The 23,365-nt window shown below is 48.2% G+C and overlaps 1 protein-coding gene across 1 annotated transcript; it reads right to left on the bottom strand.

Moving 5' to 3' along the window:
• Positions 1-771: 771 nt before the first annotated feature.
• Positions 772-22,669, bottom strand: HHATL (hedgehog acyltransferase like). Its single transcript, XM_054273921.1, has 12 exons — positions 22,605-22,669; positions 20,813-20,963; positions 20,060-20,127; positions 19,125-19,238; positions 18,178-18,372; positions 16,369-16,578; positions 11,647-11,818; positions 10,101-10,245; positions 9,738-9,773; positions 7,946-8,147; positions 4,495-4,636; positions 772-2,638 (listed from the first exon to the last, which is right to left on the bottom strand). Exons 2-12 carry the CDS (start codon positions 20,916-20,918, stop codon positions 2,514-2,516), a joined length of 1,515 nt encoding a protein of 504 aa, XP_054129896.1. The 5' UTR covers positions 20,919-20,963; positions 22,605-22,669; the 3' UTR covers positions 772-2,513.
• Positions 22,670-23,365: the final 696 nt, after the last annotated feature.

Below are 23,365 nucleotides of genomic sequence, written 5' to 3'. Positions count from 1 at the left end.
TGACCTGAGCTGGCCAGAGGGATATTCCATACCAGAGAACATCATTCCCAGGATATAAACTGTGGAAATTACCCAGAAAGGAGCCAGTTTGCTGTCTGGGGACAGGCTGGGCATCAGCCAGTGTGTGATGAGCAATTGCTGTGCCTCATTGTTCCTCTTGGGCTCTGTTGCTCTTTCTCCTCTCCTTGTCATTATTGTTATCATCATTGTTTTGTTTCAAATGTTAAACCATTCTTATCTCCACAGATTTACCTGTTTACCTTTTATTTCTGATTCTCCTCCTTATGGGATGAGGGGGAGCGAGTGAGAGAGAGAGAAACTGTGTGGGATTAAACCACAACAGTGAGGATTCACAGATACATCCTGAAGGGATGCAGTGCTGCAGGATCACCCCCACCCATACAAAATGTTACAAGAAAAAAAAGGATGGATGAAGGAATTTCAGCCATGTCAGGCTGAACAAGAAAGTGTCCAGTGTAAGGCTGTTAAGTGGGATTTGTAATTACAATAAAAAATTTGCTTTTCTTGGCTTTTTGGTAGAGTTTTATGAAGGGGCAGGGAATAATCAGAGGGGATGAGTGGATAAATCCCATCCTACAGTGGGATTCAGTGCAAGGCTGAGGGGGTTGAGACAGCACCAGGGGGCTCAGACCTCCTGGGCTTGCCAGAGCAGCAAAAGCTGAAGGGAAAACTCCTGGAAAAGGAGGGCAAAGCCCAAATTCTTCCGTGAACTGTCTCTAACAGATCACTGGCTGGGTTGGTGTCTAAGATTAGCTCCTTCTGGCAGCTTCAGCAGATGCAGCTGCTGGGTAAATATAGGCTCTTAGTGAATGGGCTATTTTCTGTGCTGAAGTGTCCCAGTCAGGAGGGCAGTGCAGAGTCACTGAGCTTTGCCATGTGAGTCACCCACTTGGACACTGGAGGTGACTCTGTCCTCCCAGGCAGCCACAGAGCCTGACTGAGACACCTCAGGGACAGAGCCCTTGGTGACAGCAGCTCAGGGAGGTGCCACCTGTGCAAGGACACCCCTAAAGAGGGCAGGAGATAAATCCAACCCTGCAGGAAGCACAGGGTGGCAGAGCTGGTTTGATGGAAAAAGTAAATCTGAAATAACAGAGATGCCAAGGAACATCCATGAAAAGTCCAGCAGTGACAGATGTGTCAAGAAGGGATGTGACAAGATGCCACCAAGGCACAATGCCTGCCCCTTACTCCCAGCATTGTTGGGAGGCTCCTAAAAGTAAAACCAACCTGGCTTCTAACCCGAAACCCACATAGGTGAAATTTGCTGGCCCCAGGATCAAGATACGTACAAAAGCAGAGTCAAAATAAAGGTGAATATGAATCCACCTGCAGCCCAACCTCCAGTCTGGTGATGACAAAAGGGTTTCTGCTGAAGTCACAAATGTCTTGTGTCACTTTTCTGGGGGGCAGGTAAAGACCTGCAAACAGATCCTCTCGGCTCAGGTATTTCCAGGGGTGTCACCTGCAGCCAGCAGCATTGACAGGGATAAGCAGCAGGTGCCAGAGTTATCCAACATTTATTTGCTACATAAATAAGAGACATTTACCAGGGACAAATTCACAAAATGCTTTGGCAGAGCTGAAAGCTGGCTAGAACCCATCCTGCTTCCCCCATAGGGATGCACCAAGGTCTCAGCCCCACTGCAGAGGGGTGTGGGTCCTGCCCCCAGACAGACAGAACTCAGACATAAGGCCACTGAGAGTTACTCTAAAGTGCAAGAGAGCTATTTCTGTGTCACAAACCCACCTTTTCCCCAAGGCACTGTGTTTCACACGCTCCCAAAGTCTGATTCTCCAAGGAGGCTCCCATGGGCTTTCCCTCCACCACCCAGCCCCACTCCCTGACCTTCACCTGGGGTTTTTCTCCTTGGATTGTGCTCAGCTGTGTGCTCACTGGGCTGTGCACACCAAAGGCAGCTGAGGAAAGGGATGGAGGTGAGCAAGGGGTGGATGCAGCACCTTCTGTCCCTCAGCCACGGGCAGGAATGTGAGCTTAGACCTTTGTCCATAGCATGTAAAAAAACTGAGGTGGGGTTTGGCTTGAGTCCCAGGACACGTGTCACAGCAGGGTGGTCACAGATCCAGCAGTGCAGGGCCCTAAAACCTCCAGCCATGGGGCCTGGAGAGTCTCCTCCGGGAGACAAGGGCTGAGGGGAGCCCAGTGCTGGTGCACCAAGGGAAGCAGGGGGTGAAATCTCTGAGCCTGCACACTTCAGAGGGTCAGGAAAACAACAGGGATGGCTCTGGCATGGAAGAAACATCCTGGGAGCTGCCTCAGCATCCTGCCACGCCTGGGGAGATTGTGAAACACCCGCTGTGCCTGATGGAAAATCTTCCCTGCAGCAAGGGGGTGACCTGTGCCTTCCGGGTGACGTCTACGTGGATGAGCTACAGCAGTCCGATTGTCAGGAGGGCTTGGAGAGCCCTGAACAGGGCCTGGCCTGGCAGCAGTGGCTGGAAGGGAGGTGAAGCTTCAGGACAAGGCTCCCCTACTCCAGCTTGGCCTTGTCCCCCTTCTCCTCCTCCTGGATGGCCAGGATGCGCTCGCGCTCCTTGATCAGCTGCACGCCGCAGTAGGTGATGAACCAGATGGACAAGGTGCTCTCAGGGAAACCTAGGGCAGGGAGGGAGACCTGATCAGCCAGTTCTTCACCCCAGCACAGCTGCCTCTCAGGTGGGTTTGGGAGACCCCACAAGATCATGGTGGCCAGTGACATTTTTTTGTCATCAATCCAGCCCTGCGGCTTCAGCAAGAGGGAAATCCTCAGGGTTGGATTTTAGGTGAAGCTGAACCCACCAAGGCATAGTGGACTGCAGTGGGGACATGCTGGAGGGGTTTTGAGCCCCTATTACCTCCCAAAATCCTTCTTCTCCCCAAGTTCAGAAGTCATGGTTGACTTTCTGCCCATTGAACCTGCCCATGGCCATCGTTGCTCAGCTCTGTGACCTTCTGGAAGCTTTGGGCCCCACCGATGCTGAGCATCAACCCCAGCCTTGTCCTGCCTCATTTCCTCTGCTCCAGCAGACACCCTGCATCATCCCAAAGGTGACAGGTACAAATCTTCATGCTGCAGTCTGTACATGTCTAATCAGTGCATTGTGGCACTGCTTTGAAGTCTTCTTGTCCTGCACTTAGTGGGGACACAGTGTCCGCCCAGGAAAATACATATTTTTGTCACCTACGTCAGTGACAGAGTTCTCCCTCCTCTTCAGAAGGGTCTGACGGTGTTTGCAATCACAGATCTGGTCTCCACAGCAGAGGGGTGGATCCAGGGTTTACTCCTGCTAAAACAGGAGCTGTGCAATGAATAATGCATCCAGCAAAAGCCAGCGAGCTCAGCGGGCAGGCACTCCTGGCACAGCGAGTGTGACATTACCCATCCCCATGCCAGAGAGGGCTCCTCAGGGCTATTTATACCCTGGGCAGCTCAAGAAGACTTCAGAACAGCGCCACAATCCACTGATTAGAGATGTACTGTTCCAGATTACAAGGCAAAATGTATTCTATCACCATCTGTATGGCAGTTGTCTTTTATCAAGTGGGTAGTTTTCCTTATCTCTTCCACAATCACTCCTCCCTCTGGGGAAACATTCGCTGATAACAGTTATTGAATGTCCCTGCATGGCTGATAAGAACTACAGCATCCCACTGGGAGATGTGAGCCCAGAGGGAGGAGCCAAGCATTCCTACCCAGATATAATCCAGAGGTTTGGAGACACCAGCACAGCTTCTCCACTGGATTCCCCAGAGGAGCAGCAGCTGCCTCTCCTTCCACTGGGTCTTCAGAGGAAGAGACTGCACCTTTCTACAGGATCCCTGCTCCAGCAGAATCATCCCTGACACTTCAGGAGGGCTGAGCCACAATTCCAATGGGACTGCCACCAACACCCTGACCCACAGGGTGTCAGGTTGGGTTCTGACTCTGTCAGGGTTGTTCTAGTGTACTGCATTGTTTATTTTATCCTTTTATTTTTCTTCCCTATTAAAGAACTGTTATCCCTGCTCCCATATTTTTGCCTGAGAGCCCCTTAATTTAAAATTTATAGCAATTGGGAGGGGTGGGGAGGGTTTACATTCTCCATTTCAGGGGAGGCTCCTGCCTTCCTTAGCAGACTCCTGTCTTTCCAAACCAAGACATGCAGGATGGCCTTTCAGAGGCAGGGACTCAGCCCTGCTTGGTGAGGTGAACGTGACCTCTGAGGTGCTCCATGGAGGCTGAACCAGGCTCAGGCTATGCCAGGAGCTGTACAAGCACACCTGGCAGGCAGCTGGCACTCCAGAACACTCAGTGAGGAACCGGGGCAGCTAAGAAACCACTTTTTGCATGAGAATTAAGGACATTTGGAGCAGCCACATCACAAACCAGTGGTCAGTGCACTTTGGACCCCGAAGGATCCAAGATCCCAGTGCTCAGCTCCCACAGCAGCTCAGACAGGGGTGTCTCAGTGGGGAAGGATGCAGCCTCTTACCCATCACGAGCAGTCTCTTGGTCACCAGCAGGGCAAACTCCAGGCTGTTGAGGGCCAGGATGTTGTAGAGGACGATGGCCCAGAAGTTCACAGCCCCAAAAGCTGCCCTGATCCGCCGAGACATGGCCCCTGACAGCTTGGCCTGTGGACGAGAGAGGAGCAGAGGGAAAAGGGTTTCTAAGGAAAAGGGGGTGACTGGGGCACCCCCAGCTGGGATCCCAGAGGGGAGGCAAAAATCAGAGCAGCTTTCAGTGCCTCTGGAATGAAGAAATGAAAGGACAAGGAAAGGACAAAAGTGCTCTGCTGATTTAGGGACCCTGGGCTGGGTCCCATGGGTAGGGGCAAGATGTTAGACACAGTTTCATGGTAATTGTAGAATCACAGACACATGGAAGGGTTTGGGTTGGAAGGAGTCTTAAAGATCATCCATTCCACCTCCTGCCATGGCAGGGACACCTTCCATTGTCCCAGGGTGATCCAAGCCCTGTCCAACCTGGTCTTGGACACTTCCAGGGATCCAGGGCAGCCACAGCTGCTCTGGGCACCCTGTGCCAGGGCCTGCCCACCCTCACAGAGAAGAATTCCTTCCCAATATCCCATCTAACCCTTCCCTCTGTCAGTTTAAATCCATTTCTCCTTGTCCTGTCCCTCCACATCTTTGTCACAAGTCCTTCTCCAGCTCTCTCAGATCCTCTTTAAAATGAAATGGTTGAGTCCTGCTTTCTCCACCTCTTGCCACTCTTCAAGGCAGAAGAATCTGTTGTATCCCAGGATTATTATTAGCCCTACATGCAAATCACTCCTGGCTCCCGGTAAAAATAGTTTCCTAGGAATTAAAGAGAGAAAAAAAAAGCTCAAAAGCCAATGACAGCAGCAGAGTGGAATTGTCAGTGGCACATAATCTCCAGGATCAGCTGCTGTGAGTGGAGCAGGGATGGAGTTTAGAGCAGCCTTCAAAGAGCCCCCAGGCTACTTAGGGCTGGGAATTGTGGTGCTGCAGGGAAGGGGATTTCACTGCCTCCAGAGCCTTAATCTGATTAGGAGTTCAACCAGGAGAGCAAACGGGAGGATTCTCTCCGCGGTTTGTATTCAAAATAGATCTTTAACTAATTTAGGGCCTCCAGGATTTAAATCGGGAAAAAAGAAACTTATGATAATTTATTTGGAAGGAATTTGAGATGGGATTTTTGAATTGGGGTTTATTTTTTTATATTTTATTATTATTATTATTATTAAATATTTATAATTTATTTTTATATGTGGTTAATATTTTAAATATTTATTTGTATTATATTTTTATATATTAAAATATAATACAAATTATATAATAAATCCCATCTCAAATTCCTTCCAAAAAATATATTCCTTCCATTCTATTTTAATGGATGGAATATATTTTTTGGAAGGAATTTGAGATGGGATCTTTGAATTGTGGGGGATTTTTCTATGTGGTTTATATTTTATATATTCATTTATATTATTTTTATTTTTTATTTTTATTTTATTTTGATGATGTGATTTTTTAAAATTATATTTTTATTTTTTATATTTATGTGGTTGATATATTTCATATTTATATTTGAATTTTTATAGGTAGGAGGGATGAATTCCGCTTACATCGTTATATCATGGTTTGGAATGTTTTACGATTTTTAGTTTTAAGGCTGTTTAAGGAGTTACTGATTAATAAAATATTGTTAATAAGGATATTTATGTTTTTTATTTAATTTTTAAATATTTTGTTTTATGGATTTGTGTTATAGGGTAAGATTTTTAGTTAATAATATATATGATATATAAATTATATATAATTATAAATTACATTATCAACATTTATATATTATATTCTATAAAAGTATATAATAATATATAAATTATAAATTATATATAATGACATAAAATATATATTACATATATGATGATATATTAATTTATAGTATTGCATTTTAATTTTTGTGGTTTTTTGCAGTTATTTTAATTTTTTATATTTTAAATTTTAAAACTTTAAATTTTTAAAATTTAGTTTAACTTGGTTTTGTTTTAAATTATAAATTTATATTTTTAGTTTTAGTATTTAGGGTTGGAAGGTTTTTTTAAGGTTTTACATTAAATCTTGAGTTTAATTCTAAGCTTTAGTTTACAGGTTTAAAGATCTGAGAGTTTCTTGTATTTAGGATTCTAATAGGAAGACAATTGTTTTCAGGGTGTAAGTTTTAAAGGTTTTTTTTCCAGTATGTCCCTGAGATGCCTTGGTCCCAAACAAAAGGCACAAATTATTGAAATTATTATTAAATTATTATTATTTTAAAATAATTTGTTCTAGCATCCAAACACTTGATTTCAAAAGAAATCAGATCAAAACCACTGAGAACACCAAGATGCTCTGTGGAACAAGTGGAACAAATTAATCCCATAAGGAAATACATAAACATATCCCCCTAGGATCTGGATATTCCCCACAGCATATTCCCCATATGCATAGAGCTATTCCCAAGGACAGATATTGACAGATATCTCAAATTTTGTGTCCATCTGTGACACTTTGATGCCTCACTGGAGATGCATTCCTGCTTCTCTTGGACCTCTGTTTTCCCTTTGGAATTTCCACCCCAATCTGAATTCCCTGTGAAGCAGCACATGGGCAGGAGTTTGTTTGCTCTGGGTGGGTGACAAAGTGCATGGAATGAGGGGACACAGAGCACCAGGACTGAGCTTCCCTTGCACAGCTCAGTGCCTGATCCCAAGCATTGTCCAGGGATGTCACCATCCCTGGAAATGTTCAAAAATCCCCATGGATACAGCACTAAAGGATGTGGTTTAGTGGTGAACATGGTGGGGTGTCATGGATATATTTTATGAAAAATCCTTTTGCAAGGATTTTTCTCCTGAGAAGCTGAGAGGCCTCAGAAAGGAAACGTAAACAATAATTATCTGCTGCTGTGGAATGCAACAGGTGGATCTTTGATTGGTCCATGTGGTTGTTTTTAATCAATGGCCAATCACAGTCCAGCGGTGTTGGGACTCTGGTCAGTCACAAAATTTTATCATCATTCCTTTCCTTTCGTTGGTAACTTCCTAATGATATCCTTTCTTCTATTCTTTTAATATAATTTTAATCTATCATTTTCTTTTAATATATTATATATCATAAAATAATAAATCAGCCTTCTGAAACATGGAGTCAAGATTCCCATCTCTTCCCTCATCCTGGGACCCCTGTGAACACCAACACAGTGGTGGTCCAGCTGGACTTGCTGGTGTTTTCCAGCCTTAATAATTCCATGATTTTGAAGGCCACAGGAAAGACCTCCAGGCAGGAGCCCCATGGCATCCTCAGGAATTCTGCTCTTCTTCCTCACCCAAAAATCCAACCCCTCCAACCCAGTGTGAGCTCCCTCCAGGCACAGACATTTCCCAGCACCAGAGCTTGTCCCCATCCCCATGCCCTCACCTCCAGCTTGGCAAAGGGCCCCAGCTGGAAGAACTTCTGCACCCAGAGCTCGAAGTTGAGGCCGAAGCAGTTGACGAGGGACCAGATATAAACAACCTGGCAGGGCCCCAGCCAGAGCGTGGTGATGGCAAAGGTGGTGGTGCTGGCCACCAGCTCCTTCAGGATGTTGTCATGGTTCTCTCCAATGTGGTCATACACGTACCTAAAAGCCAGGAAGGTGGTTAATGTTTTTTATATAAATTATATAATATAAATTTATATATTATATTCTATAAAATGATATAATTATATCTAAATTATAAATTATATATGATAAAATATTATATATTATTATAATTTATTAATTTATAGTATTGTATTTTAATTTTTTGTTTATTTTTGGTAGTTATTTTACTTTTTTATATATAAATTATATATAATTTATATATATAAATTATAAATTATATATGATAAAATATTATATAAGATTATATATTAATTTATAGTATTGTATTTTAATTTTTGGGTTTTTTTAGTTATTTTACTTTTTAATATATCATTATATATAATTTATATATATGAATTATAAATTATATATAATGATAAAATAAAATATATTTTATGAAAATATATGGACATATTTTATGAAAAATCCTTTTGCTAGGATTTTTCCCTCCTGAGAAGCTGAGAGGCCTCAGAAATGAAATATAAACAATTATTATCTGCTGCTGTGGAATGCAACAGGTGCATCTGTGATTGGTCTCATGTGGTTGTTTTTATTTAATGGCCAATCACAGTCAGCTGGCTCAGACTCTCTGGTCACTCACAAGATTTTGTTATCATTCCTTTTCCTTTTGCTTGCTGGCCTTCTGATGAAATCCCTTCTTCTATTCTTTAGTTTCAATATATAATTTAGTTTTAATATATCATTTAATTTATGGCAAATCACAGTCCAGCTGTCTCAGACTCTGGTCAGTCACAAAATTTTATTATCATTCCATTCTATTCCTTCCAAGCCTTCTGATGAAATAATTTTCTTCTATTCTTTAGTATAGTTTTAATAGATAATTTTCTTTTAATACAATATGTATAATAAAATAATAAATCAGCCTTCTGAAACATGGAGTCAGATCCTCATCTCTTCCATCATCCTGGGACCCCTATGAACACCATCACCACCACTCCCTGTACTCCAGGAGATCCCTCTGGGCTTTCTTTTCCCAAGCTCCTCACAGAGAGGTCAGCCCAGATAATCCCAGTAAAACAGGAGGGGTGTTATGGCAATAAATTGATTTTTGCTGTGCCCCAACCGCTTGGGACTTTTGTTCCTACAAATCTATAAATACTCAAGGACAAAATATCCACCTTTCCCCCTCTGGCAGGTAAAACCTGGGATCTCTCAGACTTGCTGGTGGTCAGGATTTTATCACAAAGCAGCCACCACCCCTCTCAGCAGAGGTTTGCTGGTGTGAACTCGTGGATGAAGGGAGCTGAAGGGCTGAGGGAGATGCAGATGGAGCTACAGTACTCAGTTCCCCTTTCCTCCTGGAGAAATGTAAAGCTGGCTCTTCCTCCCCTGGGGGAACCCTAAACCCACCAGACTCAAAGGGATTTTGGGACAGCACTCTTTTATTGCCAGCTTTGGAGGAAAGGGCTGTTCTTTGTGCAATTAATTCAAAGGGTTTGGGACTAAACCGAGCAAATAGTGGAATTTATCCAGAAGAGAGGACACCCCAGCTTTGGGATGAACAGCATGTGATGCTTCATTGCTCTGGGATGGAAGGGAAGACCCTGAACCAGACCAGACACTTACTTGCACAGCCAGTCATTAATCCCTCTGTCAAAATGCCTAAAAATAAGATGATAAGAACATGTTTAAACACACAATGACAATAAAAACCTGTTGAAACATATAAAACACCCAATGCCATGGAAAGGCACATCATGGACCTTGCTCACAGAGCTCCTCCAGGCTCATTCCTTGGACAGATCCTACTAGAGACGTGATTTAACTTTTCTCCTTATCCATTTCTCCCCACCTAGGAATATTTCCCTGGGTTCTGGCCAGGTCCAGGCTATGGTTTCAAGTGGTCTCCAGCTGCCCAGGACAGCCCAGGTGTCCTGCCCTCCACCCAGGTCCTGTCCAGCTCCATCCCTCTTCCTTCAGGGTACTCACGTTTCAGCAAAGATGTAGAGCATGGTGATGCATTTTGGGGGCTGGGGTGGGTCCAGGTGGTCCAGTCTGGCAATGGTGTTGATGACCCCAAACATGACAGCAGCCTTCACCCAGTCATACACCAGATTGGAGTAGGCCAGGCCAGCTGGAGCAAAAATGAGAGTCAAATAAGGAAAAAAGAATGTGGAATGCATCAGGATTTCTACAGAGCAAAAATTTTAAAACTGATTTTTTAAGAGGCTTGAACCAAAGGGGAATTTCTTCTCAGGGTATGAGGGAGCAAACTGCTTATTTGCCTTAGTAGCCCAAGAAATTCTGTTTGTACAGTCAATTATTCCATCATTGTGCCTTCCCTCTATGGCTTGTTAAGCCTTGATGAACCTATCACAGCTCTCAGGTCTGCCCTCTGAGCTTTTATTGGCACTTCCATCAAAATTCCCCCCACCCCAGCTCCCTCTGGCCATAGATATCATGCTACAGCAGAGCCAGGGTCAGAACCTCTGACTTAGAGAGGTGTCTGGCACTGGGAAACAAACCCGGCAGGGACAGCTACTAAAGATTACAAATGCCTCTGTAAAGAGCTGCTAAAATACCCCTGTCTTGGTGGGATCCAGCTCCCAGATAAAGGGAAAATCTGACCAGTCCCACCATGGTCAGAACAGTCAGAAGAGCTCATTTCCCTCTGGAGTAACATGGGATCCATCCAGCCAGGGCTCTTGGGACACCTAAATCCATGTTAGTGCCACTCCAGCTGCATTAGGATTTTATCCTGGCCTCAAGCTGCCACTCTGGAGAGACAGGAAGCTCCTCCAGCCCCTGCTTGGCCCCTGCTGTGTGGTGGTGTCTGAAATGCTGCCATCAGACATGGATGTGATCAAATGCTGCCATCAGACATGGATTTGATCAAATGCTGTCGTCAGACATGGATTTGATCATCTGGAACCCTCCCTCCAGCTGCCAGTGCTGCTCCCATCGCTTATCCTGGGAATTTGCCTTCTGGAGGTCTCTAGCCCAGTCATGCTTGGGGAACACCCACCTTTAGGTAGAGATTATATTGCCCTGGACATTGAACATGTAAGTGTTGAACAGACTCTTTTGGGACAATCCACAACCTCTCTGGGCACCTCTCCCAGTGTTTGACCACTCTGTGGACAACTTTCCTTACATCCAATCAGGCCTTGCATTGCTACATGTGGTTTGCATTGTCCTGCTGATTTTTTAGAGGTGCTGAGCTCCCTCCCAGTCCAAAAGTAACAAAAATAACTTGGTGCTCATCTTCCTAAACCCCAAACTAAAGAATTTACACTGTGGAAAGGTCAGACCAGCACTGTGTGCCTTCCAGGGCCATCCAACCTCCAACCCAACCTCCAGGGCCACCAACCCAGCTCTGTGCATGGCCAGAGTGAGGATGAGGGTTTTTGTACTCAAACCTGTCCAACACAGGCATTCCCAAAGCCTCTCAAGGGGGGTGGATGGAGATCTGGATCCCTCTCCACTGCCTTGGAGCTGAGCACAGGGGTGAAGGTGCCCAAGCACAGCCACTCACCCAAGGACCAGTCCGAGAGGCGGTTCACGAACTTGAGGTCAGAAGGGAGGGTGAGGATGTAGAAGAAGTGGAAGAAGATGTCCACAGCCACGATGGCCCCCACGTGGAGCAGGGCATTGACACGGATGCTCTTCATCTCGTCGTCCTTGCGCCTCAGCTCGCGGGTGCTCACCTGCAGGGAGGGACAAACGGGGGCAGTGTCACAGACATCTTTTGTGAAAAATCCTTTCCTTAGGATTTTTCCTCATGAGAGGCCTCAGGAACAAAATGTGAACAATGATGATCTGCTGCTGTGGGATGCAACAGGTGCATCTGGGATTGGTCTCATGTGGTTGTTTCTAATTAATGGCCAATCGCAGCCCAGCTGGCTTGGACTTTCTGTCCAAGACACAAACCTTTCTTATCATTCTTCCTTTTTCTATTTTTAGCTAGCCTTCTGATGAAATCCTTTCTTCTATTCTTTTAGTCTAGTTTTAATGTAATATATATCATAAAATAATAAATCAGCCTTTTGAAACATGGAATCAGATCCTTGTCTCTTCCCTCATCCTGGGACCCCTGTCACAGGGCAGGGCTGAGCCTAGGGACAGGATGGCTGTTGATCCTTCACCCACAAGGATGGTCAAGGTCCAAGCAGGGATTGATTCATCATTTCCCTATAGAGGTCTGTCCTAGGTCATGTTATGATGCTTGTATCCACATCTGCGTGTTCTGTTTATGCTGGGTATCATGTTCTGTGCCTTCAAGACTCTGTGCCTTCACTCTGAAGAGTGAAAGTTTTGTTTTGGTTTCTTATCAGCCTGGCGGAACACAGAGACGGGGCAGTACATGGTGCTGCTTTTGCTTTTTGCTCTTGCTTCTGCTTCGTTCCTGCTTTGCTCTTGCTTTTTGCTTCTGCTCATTAGCTAGTTTAGCTAAAAAGTCCAAATTCCTTCCTGGACTGTTTCTCCTTTCCTTTTTTGGACCTACTTGAACCTGCTCCGGACTGGGCCCTGGGAACACCGAGAGTTTGCACCCTGTGGCCTAGCGGGGCCTGCTCTGGGCAGCAGCTGCCCCAGCGCTGGAGGGACTGATAACAGAGCGACCACCCCCAGAGAGACTTTCGGAATTTGTCATCTTTTTCAGAGTGGTGTCACCCGTTATTGTTCATTCTGTGTGCTGGGGGTGCTGTGCCTGTTAAATAAACAGGTTCTTTCCACTTTTCTCCAAGGAATCCTTCCCAAACTGCTGGGGAGAGGGGCCCTGTGGGTTTGCTTGCTGGAGGGGTCCCCTTTGGAGGCTTTCTCCCAAATTTGCCCTAAACCAGGGCCCAGATCACACTGTGGACTACGTTGCCCAAGTTTGCACTGATTAAGGAATTCCCAAGGGCTGGCTGAGGTGAGCACATGCACAAGGAGCAGGACACGTCCCACCCACAGCAGGGCTGAGGACAGCAGGGATGTCCCTGCTGCATCATCCTGCTGCTCCCAGCGGTTTTCTAGCAGAGCAGGTGTGTGGTCAAAGGCCTGGCTGCCCTCAGGGACTCCAGGTGGGCTGAAATCCACTCTGACCAGGGAGCTCCCAGGGTGCTCTTTCTGCAGCGATGTGCTCAGGAAATCAACTTTGCTTAAGGACAACCCCTTCCAAAAGGCACTAAGAGGGAGAAAATGCTTGCATCCATCACATCTCCAGGATGGATTCCAGGGTTGGAATCCCAGCCTGACAGCTCTGCCAGGGCCTGGTGTATTTTTGTCCAGGGTCATCTAGGAGGAGGAGGAGGAGAACTGATGGCTGAGGTTTCTGCTGGAGATTCCTGCTGTAAATGAGAGGGAGACTCGCTCGAGGGGCTGTCCTGAATTGGTGGGGATTTCATTTTTGCTGTCTCCTGCACAAACAGGGCCTGCGGTTTGCCTCCAGGAGCTGTCACATCCCTGCTCATTGTCACATAACCATCACCAGAGCGAGCTCTCAGGATTACACGGGGCAGAGCCATGTCCTTGCTTCCCTGCATCGCCGTGAAATCGCTGCTGTATTCAAAATCCTCTTATGTTTATTACTTCCCCCTTTATTCCCTGTGAGAGGTGGGAGCTCTGCCACAGAGCTGCTGCACCAGCCCTGTCGTCAAATCCAGATGATTCCTTTGCCAGATTTTTTTCCATGCCTTTTAAGTACCAGGTTCTTTGAGGATACAAAGAGGCCGCTGGACCCTGAGCCGAGGGAGGAGAGGGTCTGGCATAGAGACGTGTGGGTGGCCACAGAACCCTCCTTCCATGGAATCACTGAATGGTTTAGGCTGGAAAAATCCATTAAGATCATTGAGCCCAACCATTAACCCAGCACTAAACCCTGTCCCCAAGTGCCACATCTACACATCTCTGAAACACCTCCAGGGATGGTGACTCTACCACTGCCCTGGAGAGCCTGTTCCAATGCTTAACAACCATTTCCTTGACAAAATTATTCCTATTATCCTGTTTAAACCTTCCCTGGTGCAACTGGAGGTTGTTTGCTCTTGTCCTCACATCTGTGAGTGGTGCCAGCACTGGGCCACCACCCCCTTGGGATCAGGGCTGTGTCACCAACACTCCCAACCCTAGACATCCAAATCAAGACCCAAATAAAGGGATTTGTTCCCTTGATCTCAGCAAGAAAGATGCTTTTCCACCCAAATTTGGCTGGCCAAGCCCTGGTACAGATGAGTTCCCATCTCACATAGGAATGCAGGAGCTCCACCAGGATGTGGGACCAGTAGGATGCAAAGGGACAGATCCAATCTCTAACAGGGCCATACATCCCACCCTAGGGAAGGGCTCCACCTGCCTCCTGCCCTAATTGCTCTTGGACAATTAAGAATTCACCTCCAGCAGTGCAGGGGGATGTAGCCAGGAGATGGCAGTGGTGGCCAGGCCAAGCCAGGACCCCAGCCAGGGCAGGGGAGAGGGGTTGGGGACTTTAATCCTTGTGCCTTTGGGGTTTGAAGCAGCAGAGAGGGGAATTGCTCATTAAGTGGCTTTAGACAGCCTGGTTTGGGGTTGTGCAAAGGAGCAGGAAATAAAACTCCTGGATGCAGCTCTGCAGGAGCAGTGGGAGTTCACGTGTTGGAAACATGAGGAGTTTCATGTCCCTGTTTGTAGGTACCTGGCTGCATCCCTGATGGGGACACCAGAGCTGACCTTATGATCTTCAGGGTCCAATGCTCCAAAACTCATTTTTAATATGTCCAGTAAGACCTGAGGGCTCTTGTTCCTTTTAAGAGGCATCATAAAGTTGTAAATTCCACAGGTGAAGAGCAGGCAAGGAGCAGGACTGGGATCATGGCTCATCCTGGAGGAAACACCCCAGTGCAAACCTGTCACAGATATCTTTTACGAGAAATCCTTTCCTTAGGATTTTTTCTCCCGAGAAGCTGGGAGGCCTCAGGAACAAAATGTAAACAATGGTTATCTGCTGCTGTGGAATGCAACAGGTGCATCTGTGATTGGTCTCATGTTGGTTGTTTCAAATTAATGGCCAATCACAGTCAGCTGGCTCAGACAGAGAGCCGAGCCACAAACCTTTGTTATCATTCTTTCTTTTTCTATTCTTAGCCAGCCTTCTGATGAAATCCTTTCTTCTATTCTTTTAGTATAGTTTTAATGTAGTATATATCATAAAATAATAAATCAGCCTTCTGGAACATGGAGTCAGATCCTCATCTCTTCCCTCATCCAAGAACCCCTGTGAACACCATCACACAAACCCTTTCTTAGGCAACCAAAACAGCTCCATGTGTGAGAGAAGGTTCTGGGCTGGTGGGTCTTCAGTCTTCTCCTCACCCTGAGGCTCTGAGCTCTCCCCTGCCCTGGGCTGGTTTTTCTTCTGAACCCACAAATGTTTTTCCAAAACATTCCTATATCCAGGCATCAATTTGGGTCCAAATACTCAGTGTAGCTGTTCTTCTGCAAAAGGAACCAGGGGTGGTGGTGATGGTGGGAATCCTCCACACACCAGTGCTGACCAAAGTCCTCCCTTTGCCAGCATCACCAGCTTGCTCTGGTGGCCAGGGCTGATCCTTGGTGCAGAAGGAGGTTGAGGTGGGAAGAGTGAGGGGGGACACAGCACTGCTGGTTTCCTTGATCTTGGACTGTGGAACAGCTCCAGAGGTTCCAGCCCAGACTTCTGGTGTTTTCCATTTCTGTTTGAAATCTGCTCATCCAAAAGTTCCCTTGGTTGTGTGGAACAGGCAAAGACTTGGGGCACCAGGGTATTAATGGAGCCCCTGACTGCTGGAGCTCAGCCTTCCACCCAATCTTGTTTATTTCCTGAGAAATAACTTGATCTAAAGACATACAAACCATCCCTGAATGAAGCAGCTGGATAGAAATGGGAGACAGAAATGTCCTTGCTGTCACAGCATGCAGAGGTCCCATGTGTGGCCCTCACCATGAAGGGGCAGGGGAGACAACACAAGGAAACTGAGGCACAGAGCAGTGCAGATGCCCAGGGAACAAGGATATCACAGCAAGACCTTCCATTGTGGATTGGCCAGTGAAAATGGCTAAAAAAAACCCAAAAAGAAGTTTAAAAATCCATCAGTTTATGCCCTTCCCCACACAAATACACACTCACAGAGGTGACCACAAGAAGTTCTACAACCATTTGCATCCTCACTGTGGCAAAACTTGGGGTTTTTGCAGACATTGACCCCAAGCAAGTAAATTCTGGGGAGAAATCCTGCTCCAGCCTGGCCTCAGGGTGACTCACCTGGGCGTGGAACTGGTCGAAGGTCATGACAGGCCCGAAGAAGAAGAAGGGGAGGTAGAAGTTGTACTTGAGGAGGTCGAAGATGGAGTAGATGCCCTCCTCCTTCTGGGAGCTCTCGAGGGCGAAACTCATGCAGCGCATGATGGTGAAGGTGCAGCCTCCGTAGAAAAGCACATCTTGGAGATCAAAAGCTCCTGTCACAAACCCACTCTGGGCAGGAAACAGAGATTAACAGAAACAGAGATTTACAGAAACAGAGATTAACAGAAACAGAGATTACCACCAGGAACGTGGTGTCCCTCCTGTGCTGCCTCGCTGTGTGGGGGACACCACTCCTGGGGTGTTGCCGTGATATATTATGAAAAATCCCCTTGCCAGGATTTTTCTCCTGAGAAGCTGAGAAGCCTCAGAGGAAAGAAAAACAATAATTATCTGATTGCTGTGGAATGTAACAGGCGCATCTTTGATTTGCTCATGTTGGTTGTTTCTAATTAATGGCCAATCACAGCTCAGCAGTATCAGACTCTGAGAGTCACAAGCTTTTGTTATCATTCCTTTCTTTTCAAGCCTTCTGATGAAATCCTTTCTTCTATTATTTTAGTATAGTTTTAATCTATCATTTTCTTTTAATATAATATATATCATAAAATAATAAATCAGCCTTCTGAAACATGGAGTCAAAATTCTCATCTCTTCCCTCGTCCTGGGACCTCTGTGAACACCGTCACACTGGGGCAGCAGAGAATTGTGTGGGTTGGGGGGACATCAAAACCCATCCAGTGCCACCCTTGCCATGGGCAGGGACACCTTCCACTGTCTCAGGTTGCTCCAAGCCCCATCCAACCTGGCCTTGGGCATTTCCAGGGACCCAGGAGCAGCCACAGCTTCTCTGGGCACCCCGTACCAGAGCCCCTTTTCCACCCTCACAGTGAGGAATTTTTTCCTGACATCTCCTCTAACCCTGACCTCTGCCAGTTTAGTTTTCAGTTCAAGGAAAACCTCTAATTATGCTCTGACACCAATTGTCTCTGAAGTTAATGAGCTGGAAAGAGAAAACTGGGGCTCGATTTCCCAGCTGGCTCCTGCAGCTCAGGGCAGTCAGGAAGTGGCAGATCCTCTTAGCCACATCACCAAGCAGCTGTTGGTCACACAGCTTTGGTTTGGGTGGCAATGTCACCCTGTCACAGGTGTGGCCACAGAGTAAAGCAGAGCAAATTGCTTTGGGATTTATGGAGAAGGAGGGAAAATATCTTTGGAGGCAGGGAGAGACAGCACTGTCCTGCCAAGGGATTGAATATTTTGGTAAAATCCTTCCTGGGCTTCTCTCCACCCACCAGTGAGATAAAATCTTAGCTAGGCCGTGACCTAAGAGATGGGCATCACTGAATCCATCTCAGCTCTGCGTTACAGATGGGGAAACTGAGGAACAGGGCAGAAACAGGCTGACAAATTGCTGCTGACAAATGGATCCAAGGTGGATCCATTGAGGAGATCCTTTTAATAAATCTCTGCTTTATTCTTTAGCCCTGTCTAGCCTCTGTTCTAAGTCAGCCTTCACAAGAAGGACTCAGATGTCCTTTGTTCTGGACCAGCACGAAGCCACTAAAACATGACATGAGCTCTGAGGGATTACTCCCAAACTCGCACCTCAACAGTCCCTTCCCTCCAAAATGCTGTGAGAGCTCTGCTGCAGTCAGGAGAAATGGCCAGGAGGGTGTGGGGCTGCTCCAGGAGCCCTCCTGGAGGATAACCCCGAGGAGATGGACAGCAGTGGGCTGGAAACGCGACAGACACACGGACAGGACCCACCTGCCACGAGCCAAAGGGCTCCACCTTGAAGGAGGCGAGGCAGCAGAGCCCGGCCACGTAGCAGAGCCACTTCTGCTTGGCCAGGGCCACCGAGTAGAGGAGCAGGCAGTGGGACAGGATGATCATCAGGTAGAGCAGCCCCATGCTGGCCAGCACGGCCAGGAGCCCGTAGATCATGTACATCACAGCGCGGTGCTGGGGAGAGAGCGGTGGGGTCAGTGTGGGGAGAGCCCAGAACACCCCAAAACCCCTCCTGTCAGAGCCCTGAGCATCCCCAAACCCCTTCTGTCAGAACCCAGGACATTGCTCTGGCTGCCCTGGATGGCTCCAGACCCTGGCAGGGGGCTCAGAGCCCTTGGCACAGAGTCACAAACACCTGTGCCTTTGATTTTAGCCCATGGAAACAATTACCAACTTTGTGTGAGGAGTTACAAGCCACAAGAGTCTGAGTAGAATGATAGTGAATTTATCACAGGGTGAAAAAGTAGAATTTTGGGGATTTAGAATGGGGCAAGAGGCAAGATGGAGGAATCTGGGTGTGTCCTGTCCTCCTCCTTCTTTTTGCCCTCCATCTTCTGCTGTGCTGGTGGCATTTCTGGATTGGTTTAGAGTAGAGACAGACTGTCTAACATAGGTGATAGGTATTGGAAAATTATTGTAAATAAAGTACAGGTAGATCTTGGTATAAAAAGTTAACACAACCCCAGGGGTGGTCTGTGTGCCTTAACCTGACCTGACAGACAGATCTCAGCAGGTCAGAGAGAGAATGTCATAGATAAGAGAAAAAAAACAACCTTAAAAGCTAAAGCCGAAGAATTTTGACTTCTTTGGTTGCGAAGCTAGAAAAAAGGACTCTTCAATACCTTGGGAGCCATTTCAGCAACACTAAACCCAAGACCCTTCCACAGATCCCAGGCCACCCGTGGTGCTCCCAAATCCCTGCTCACCTGTGGCACGGTCATGGAGCAGATCTTGCCAAAGAGGACGTGTCCCGAGAGGGCGAAGATGATGATGTTCCTGAACGAGGTGAACCACATCACCCACTCAAAATCAGCCACATCCTGCAGGAGCAGCACCAGGCACTTTACTGCCTCCAGCTCCACAACTTTTAGAGCTTTTCCTTCCCATTTTCCACCCAAGGGCTCCCGAGCACTTTAGCTCAGATATAAAAACCCAGGAGGGATGTGCAGAGGTCACTCATCCCAGCACACACAAAATAGAGTATTCACAGTCCCGCAGTGATGCCTCAGGTTTCAGCTTTTATATTTTCAGATTCTGTGCTTTAGTGTGGAGTTCTGAGCTTCATATCAGGGGATGGTGAGCTCATATCAGGGAGATGTGAGTTCTCTATTAGGGCACGGTGAGCTCTGTGCACAGAGCAGGGAGACAAAACAATTCCTGCTCCAGCTGGGCACCAAGGACAAATGATCCAAATCTCAGCCCAGGAGCACAAACACCGTGGGCTGGAGAGAGAAAAACAAGCAGGGTGGGACTGCCTGGGCTAAAGCTGGAATGGGACAATGAACTGCAAGGTGCAAATGGAGCAGAACTGATCCAAGGGAGAGACCCCGGGAGCGCTCGTGCATTTTGGGGCCATTTTGGTTCATCTTGGGTGCAGCCCTGGCTGGGCTCTTGTGCTGCCCAAGGTGCATCCATGGATGCCTTTTAATAAATCCCTGCTTTATTCTTTAGCGCTGTCCAGCCTCTGCTCTAGGTCAGCCTGCACAAAGCTTCAGGAGGGCTGGTATTTTCCCCACTACTTTAGGAAGAAAAATACAAGTCAAGTGGACCTTGACTTGTGTCAGTAGCAGAAAGCCCAGCTGTGTTTCTCCATTGTCCAGGCTGTCTGTAGCTAGAAAAGCCCAATCCCTTCCTCACTCACCATTTTCCTGCCAAAGTAGTGCCAGCCTGGCTTTATGCCATCCCGAAACGCCTTTCTGTTCATGCTGTCTGCAAAAGAACCAGAATTACAGGGAGACAAACAGCTCTGGAAAATGGGATCCAGGTTCAAACCAAGCCCAGAACCTTCATCATTGTGTTAATGAGCCACCAGGGCTCAAACACCCCACCCCAAAATTGCCTGATTGCCACAGACAACTAAAAGAGTCAGTGACAGCAGGTTTCTGCAGGAATTTTCAGCAAAGCCTTTTTCTCATTACACATTCCCTGGCTGATCCCATAAAGTTTTCAGGTTTGTGGGCTTCCTAACCAAAACACCAACCAAACACAAAAAAGGCAAAAACAACCCAAAAACCACCAAACCAACAAAAAAAACCCCAAACCAAAACAAACAAAAAGCTCCAAAACCAACCAAACAACAGAGGGAATCAGCCTTGTGTGGGCAGGGTGGTGGTGGCTGCCTGGTGTGGCACTACCTGAAGACCTGTGACAGTGGAAATAGGGACAAAGAGACAACCGGGCAAAAATCCCTCTTTACCCTGAGCAGTGGGAACAGGGACAAAGAGACAACCAGGCAAAAATCCCTTTAAAAAGGATTTCCAAGCTGTTTTCTGCAGCAGTTAAAGCCGGGATCTGCTGGTGCTATCAACAGCTGTAAAAGCAGCAGCCTGCCACCCATTCTGCCCCTCCCGGGGGATTACACCCATTCTGCCCCTGCCGGGGGATGCGGCGTTACCTCTGGATGCCTCGAAGATGCCGCTGCCGCTGTAGAGCACGGCACAGGTCACCACGAGGGCATAGAAGCCCAGCTCGTAGCTGGGGAGCGTCGCCTTAACCCCCATGGTGGGGGGTGACAGCCCCGGCCGGCACCAGGGAGGGATCCACACCTGGGAAGGCAGAGAGGAGAGGGAGGAAAACCAGGGGAAAACTGTTCCTCAAACACCTAAAATCCTGCTGCTGCTCCTCCCCAACTCTGCTTTGTGGGATTCCCTGAGGGCTGAAGGGATGGAGAAAAGGGTCACACCTGGGGCACAACTCAGGTGCAAAGAGGTTCCTGCAAACCCCACCCAGGAGCCGGGATTTGGGGCCAGGTGTTCCTGTTCTTCCCATTATCCCTGGGTTGTTCAGAGCCGTTCCAGGATGGGCTTCCTCCACCTCTAATTCCTGCTTGGATCCCTGGAGGGGATCCAGGACATGGAAACATCACTGATGGAGGGGACACGGTGGGTTTCTCCATCTCCTGCTCACCTTGCCCAACCTCCTGCTCTCCCAAATCCCCGTGATCCCAAATTTCCCCTGCCAGAAGCCTTTAGGAGCCCGCAGACACGGCTGAGCCTCCCGGCGGCATCAGCAGCAATTAGCCCTGGGGCTAATTACTCCTCCGAGGTTAATTAACCTCGGCGCGACGTGCCTTGCCTCCCCGGCTGAGTGTGCGGCAGCTGCCAAACAGGAGCAGGGGGGATGCGGGGGACAAGGGACAGGGAGAGGGGACAGGGACACCCCCGGTGCTGACACCCCCCTGCCACCATCCCTGAGAGCGCTGAAGGGATTAAGGCGCAAAAGGCGCCCGGTCACCCTCAGCTCTGGCATCCGCTTTTCAAAAGCTTCTGCGGTTATTAAAATCGCTCCATATTAAAATGAAAATAATATTAAAATTAAAATAATATTAAAATTAAAATAATGTTAAAATTAAAATAATATTAAAGTTATCGTTTTCATTTTAAGCGTTTATTTTATGTTCGGTCGCGGGGGTTTTTAAGCGGGGGGTGGGGGAGGTCCTTGGCAGCGATGCGGGGTGACCCCATCTCCCCCCGGCGTGCACCAAACGTGTTTCCCGGGGGAAATTTCGGGTTCATCCTGGGCGAAATTTCGGGATCATCCCGGGGATAATTTCGGGTTCTTCCCGGGGATAATTTCGGGTTCATCCCGGGCGGAATTTGGTGTTCATCCCGGGGGAAATTATTGGGTTTATCCCGGGCCGAATTTTGGGTTTATCCGGGCGGAATTTGGGGTTCATACGGGGGGAATTCCGGGGCTGTCCCCCCTGTCCGTCCCTCCCTCCCGGCGCGGGGCCGCTGCGGGCGGGCGCTGCCCCCGCTCTGCGGTGCCCCTGCGGCGGGAGGGCGCGCACGGCCGTGCCTGGAAAAAGCTTTTTCCTCCTCCTTTCCACGCTTTCAAAGCTTCTTTTTATTTATTTTTTTTCCTCTTTAGCGAGGGAGCGGGCGACAGGCGGTGACCAACCTCGGGGGATGGCGGGGACCCCTCGGAGGATTTTAACTCTGATCGCTCCGAGCTGCCCAGGGAGGCTCGGGGGGTCCCAGCAGGGCAGCACCGTCCTCATCATCTTCATCATACTCATCATCTTCATCATCTTCATCATCCTCATCATCCTCATCATCCTCACCCCCGCTCCCTCCCGGCCCCCGGGCGGGCGCTGGGGACACGCAGAGGTGACAGCAGTGTCACCTCCGTAGTGTCACCACCCGCATCGTGTCCCCCCCGGCCCCGCACCGCTCCCCGCTACTGACCTTGAGCCCCGGGGCCGCGGGGGGAGGTGGGCGAGGGTCGGGGATCCAGCGTCCGGCAGCGCGGTGGGGACCGCAGCAGGGGGACCGGGGACACACAGGGGACAAGCACCGAGGGTCTGGGGGCGGCCGGTTTGCCCTAGAGCATCCCCGAGCCCGGCTCGGGGAGGGGGGCAGGGGTGGTTTTGGGCTGCCGTCCCCCCCAGCTTGCCCCCGGAGGAAGTTTGGCCGGGAGTGGAGCGGAGCGGGCGGGAGGTATTTTTATTTTAGAGCAGCGCTGCAGAGGGGGGTGGCTCGGGAGCTGTCTGTCACGGCAGCTGCTCAGAGGACCCGTGCTGGCTGCCAAACTCACCCCGAGCCAGGGGAGCCGGGCTGGGAGAGCCCTGGGAACCACAGCACCAGGCAGGGACCGGCTCCCTCCCGGGGTCCCCACTTTTAGGAGGGGTTTTCCCCATCACCTTGTTCCAAAGGAAGGTATCGTTGCGTGGGGATGGGGAAACTGAGGCACGGAGCCAAAATAAAGTGTGGTTCCTACTCAGCTTGGGCACGGTTTAAATCTAAGAGAGGCTCAGAGGCTGCAGCATCTCCGGCTGCCAGGTAAGGAGTGTCAGGGCAAGAGGAAACGGCCTCAAGATGTGCCAGAGGAAATTTAAGTTGGATATTAGTGAAAATTTCCTCACTGAAAGTGTTGTCAGGCACTGGAGCAGTGCAGGTGGAATCACCATCCCTGAAGTGTTCCAAAAATCCCGTAGATGTGACTTTGG

Source organism: Melozone crissalis, unplaced genomic scaffold (genome assembly GCF_028551555.1).
Source record: "Melozone crissalis strain CALT ecotype California unplaced genomic scaffold, PUWL_Pcris_2 ptg000016l_1, whole genome shotgun sequence".
Lineage (NCBI taxonomy): Eukaryota > Metazoa > Chordata > Aves > Passeriformes > Passerellidae > Melozone > Melozone crissalis.
Note: the sequence above shows the minus strand (reverse complement) of the source record. Positions and strands in the feature narration are given on the sequence as shown.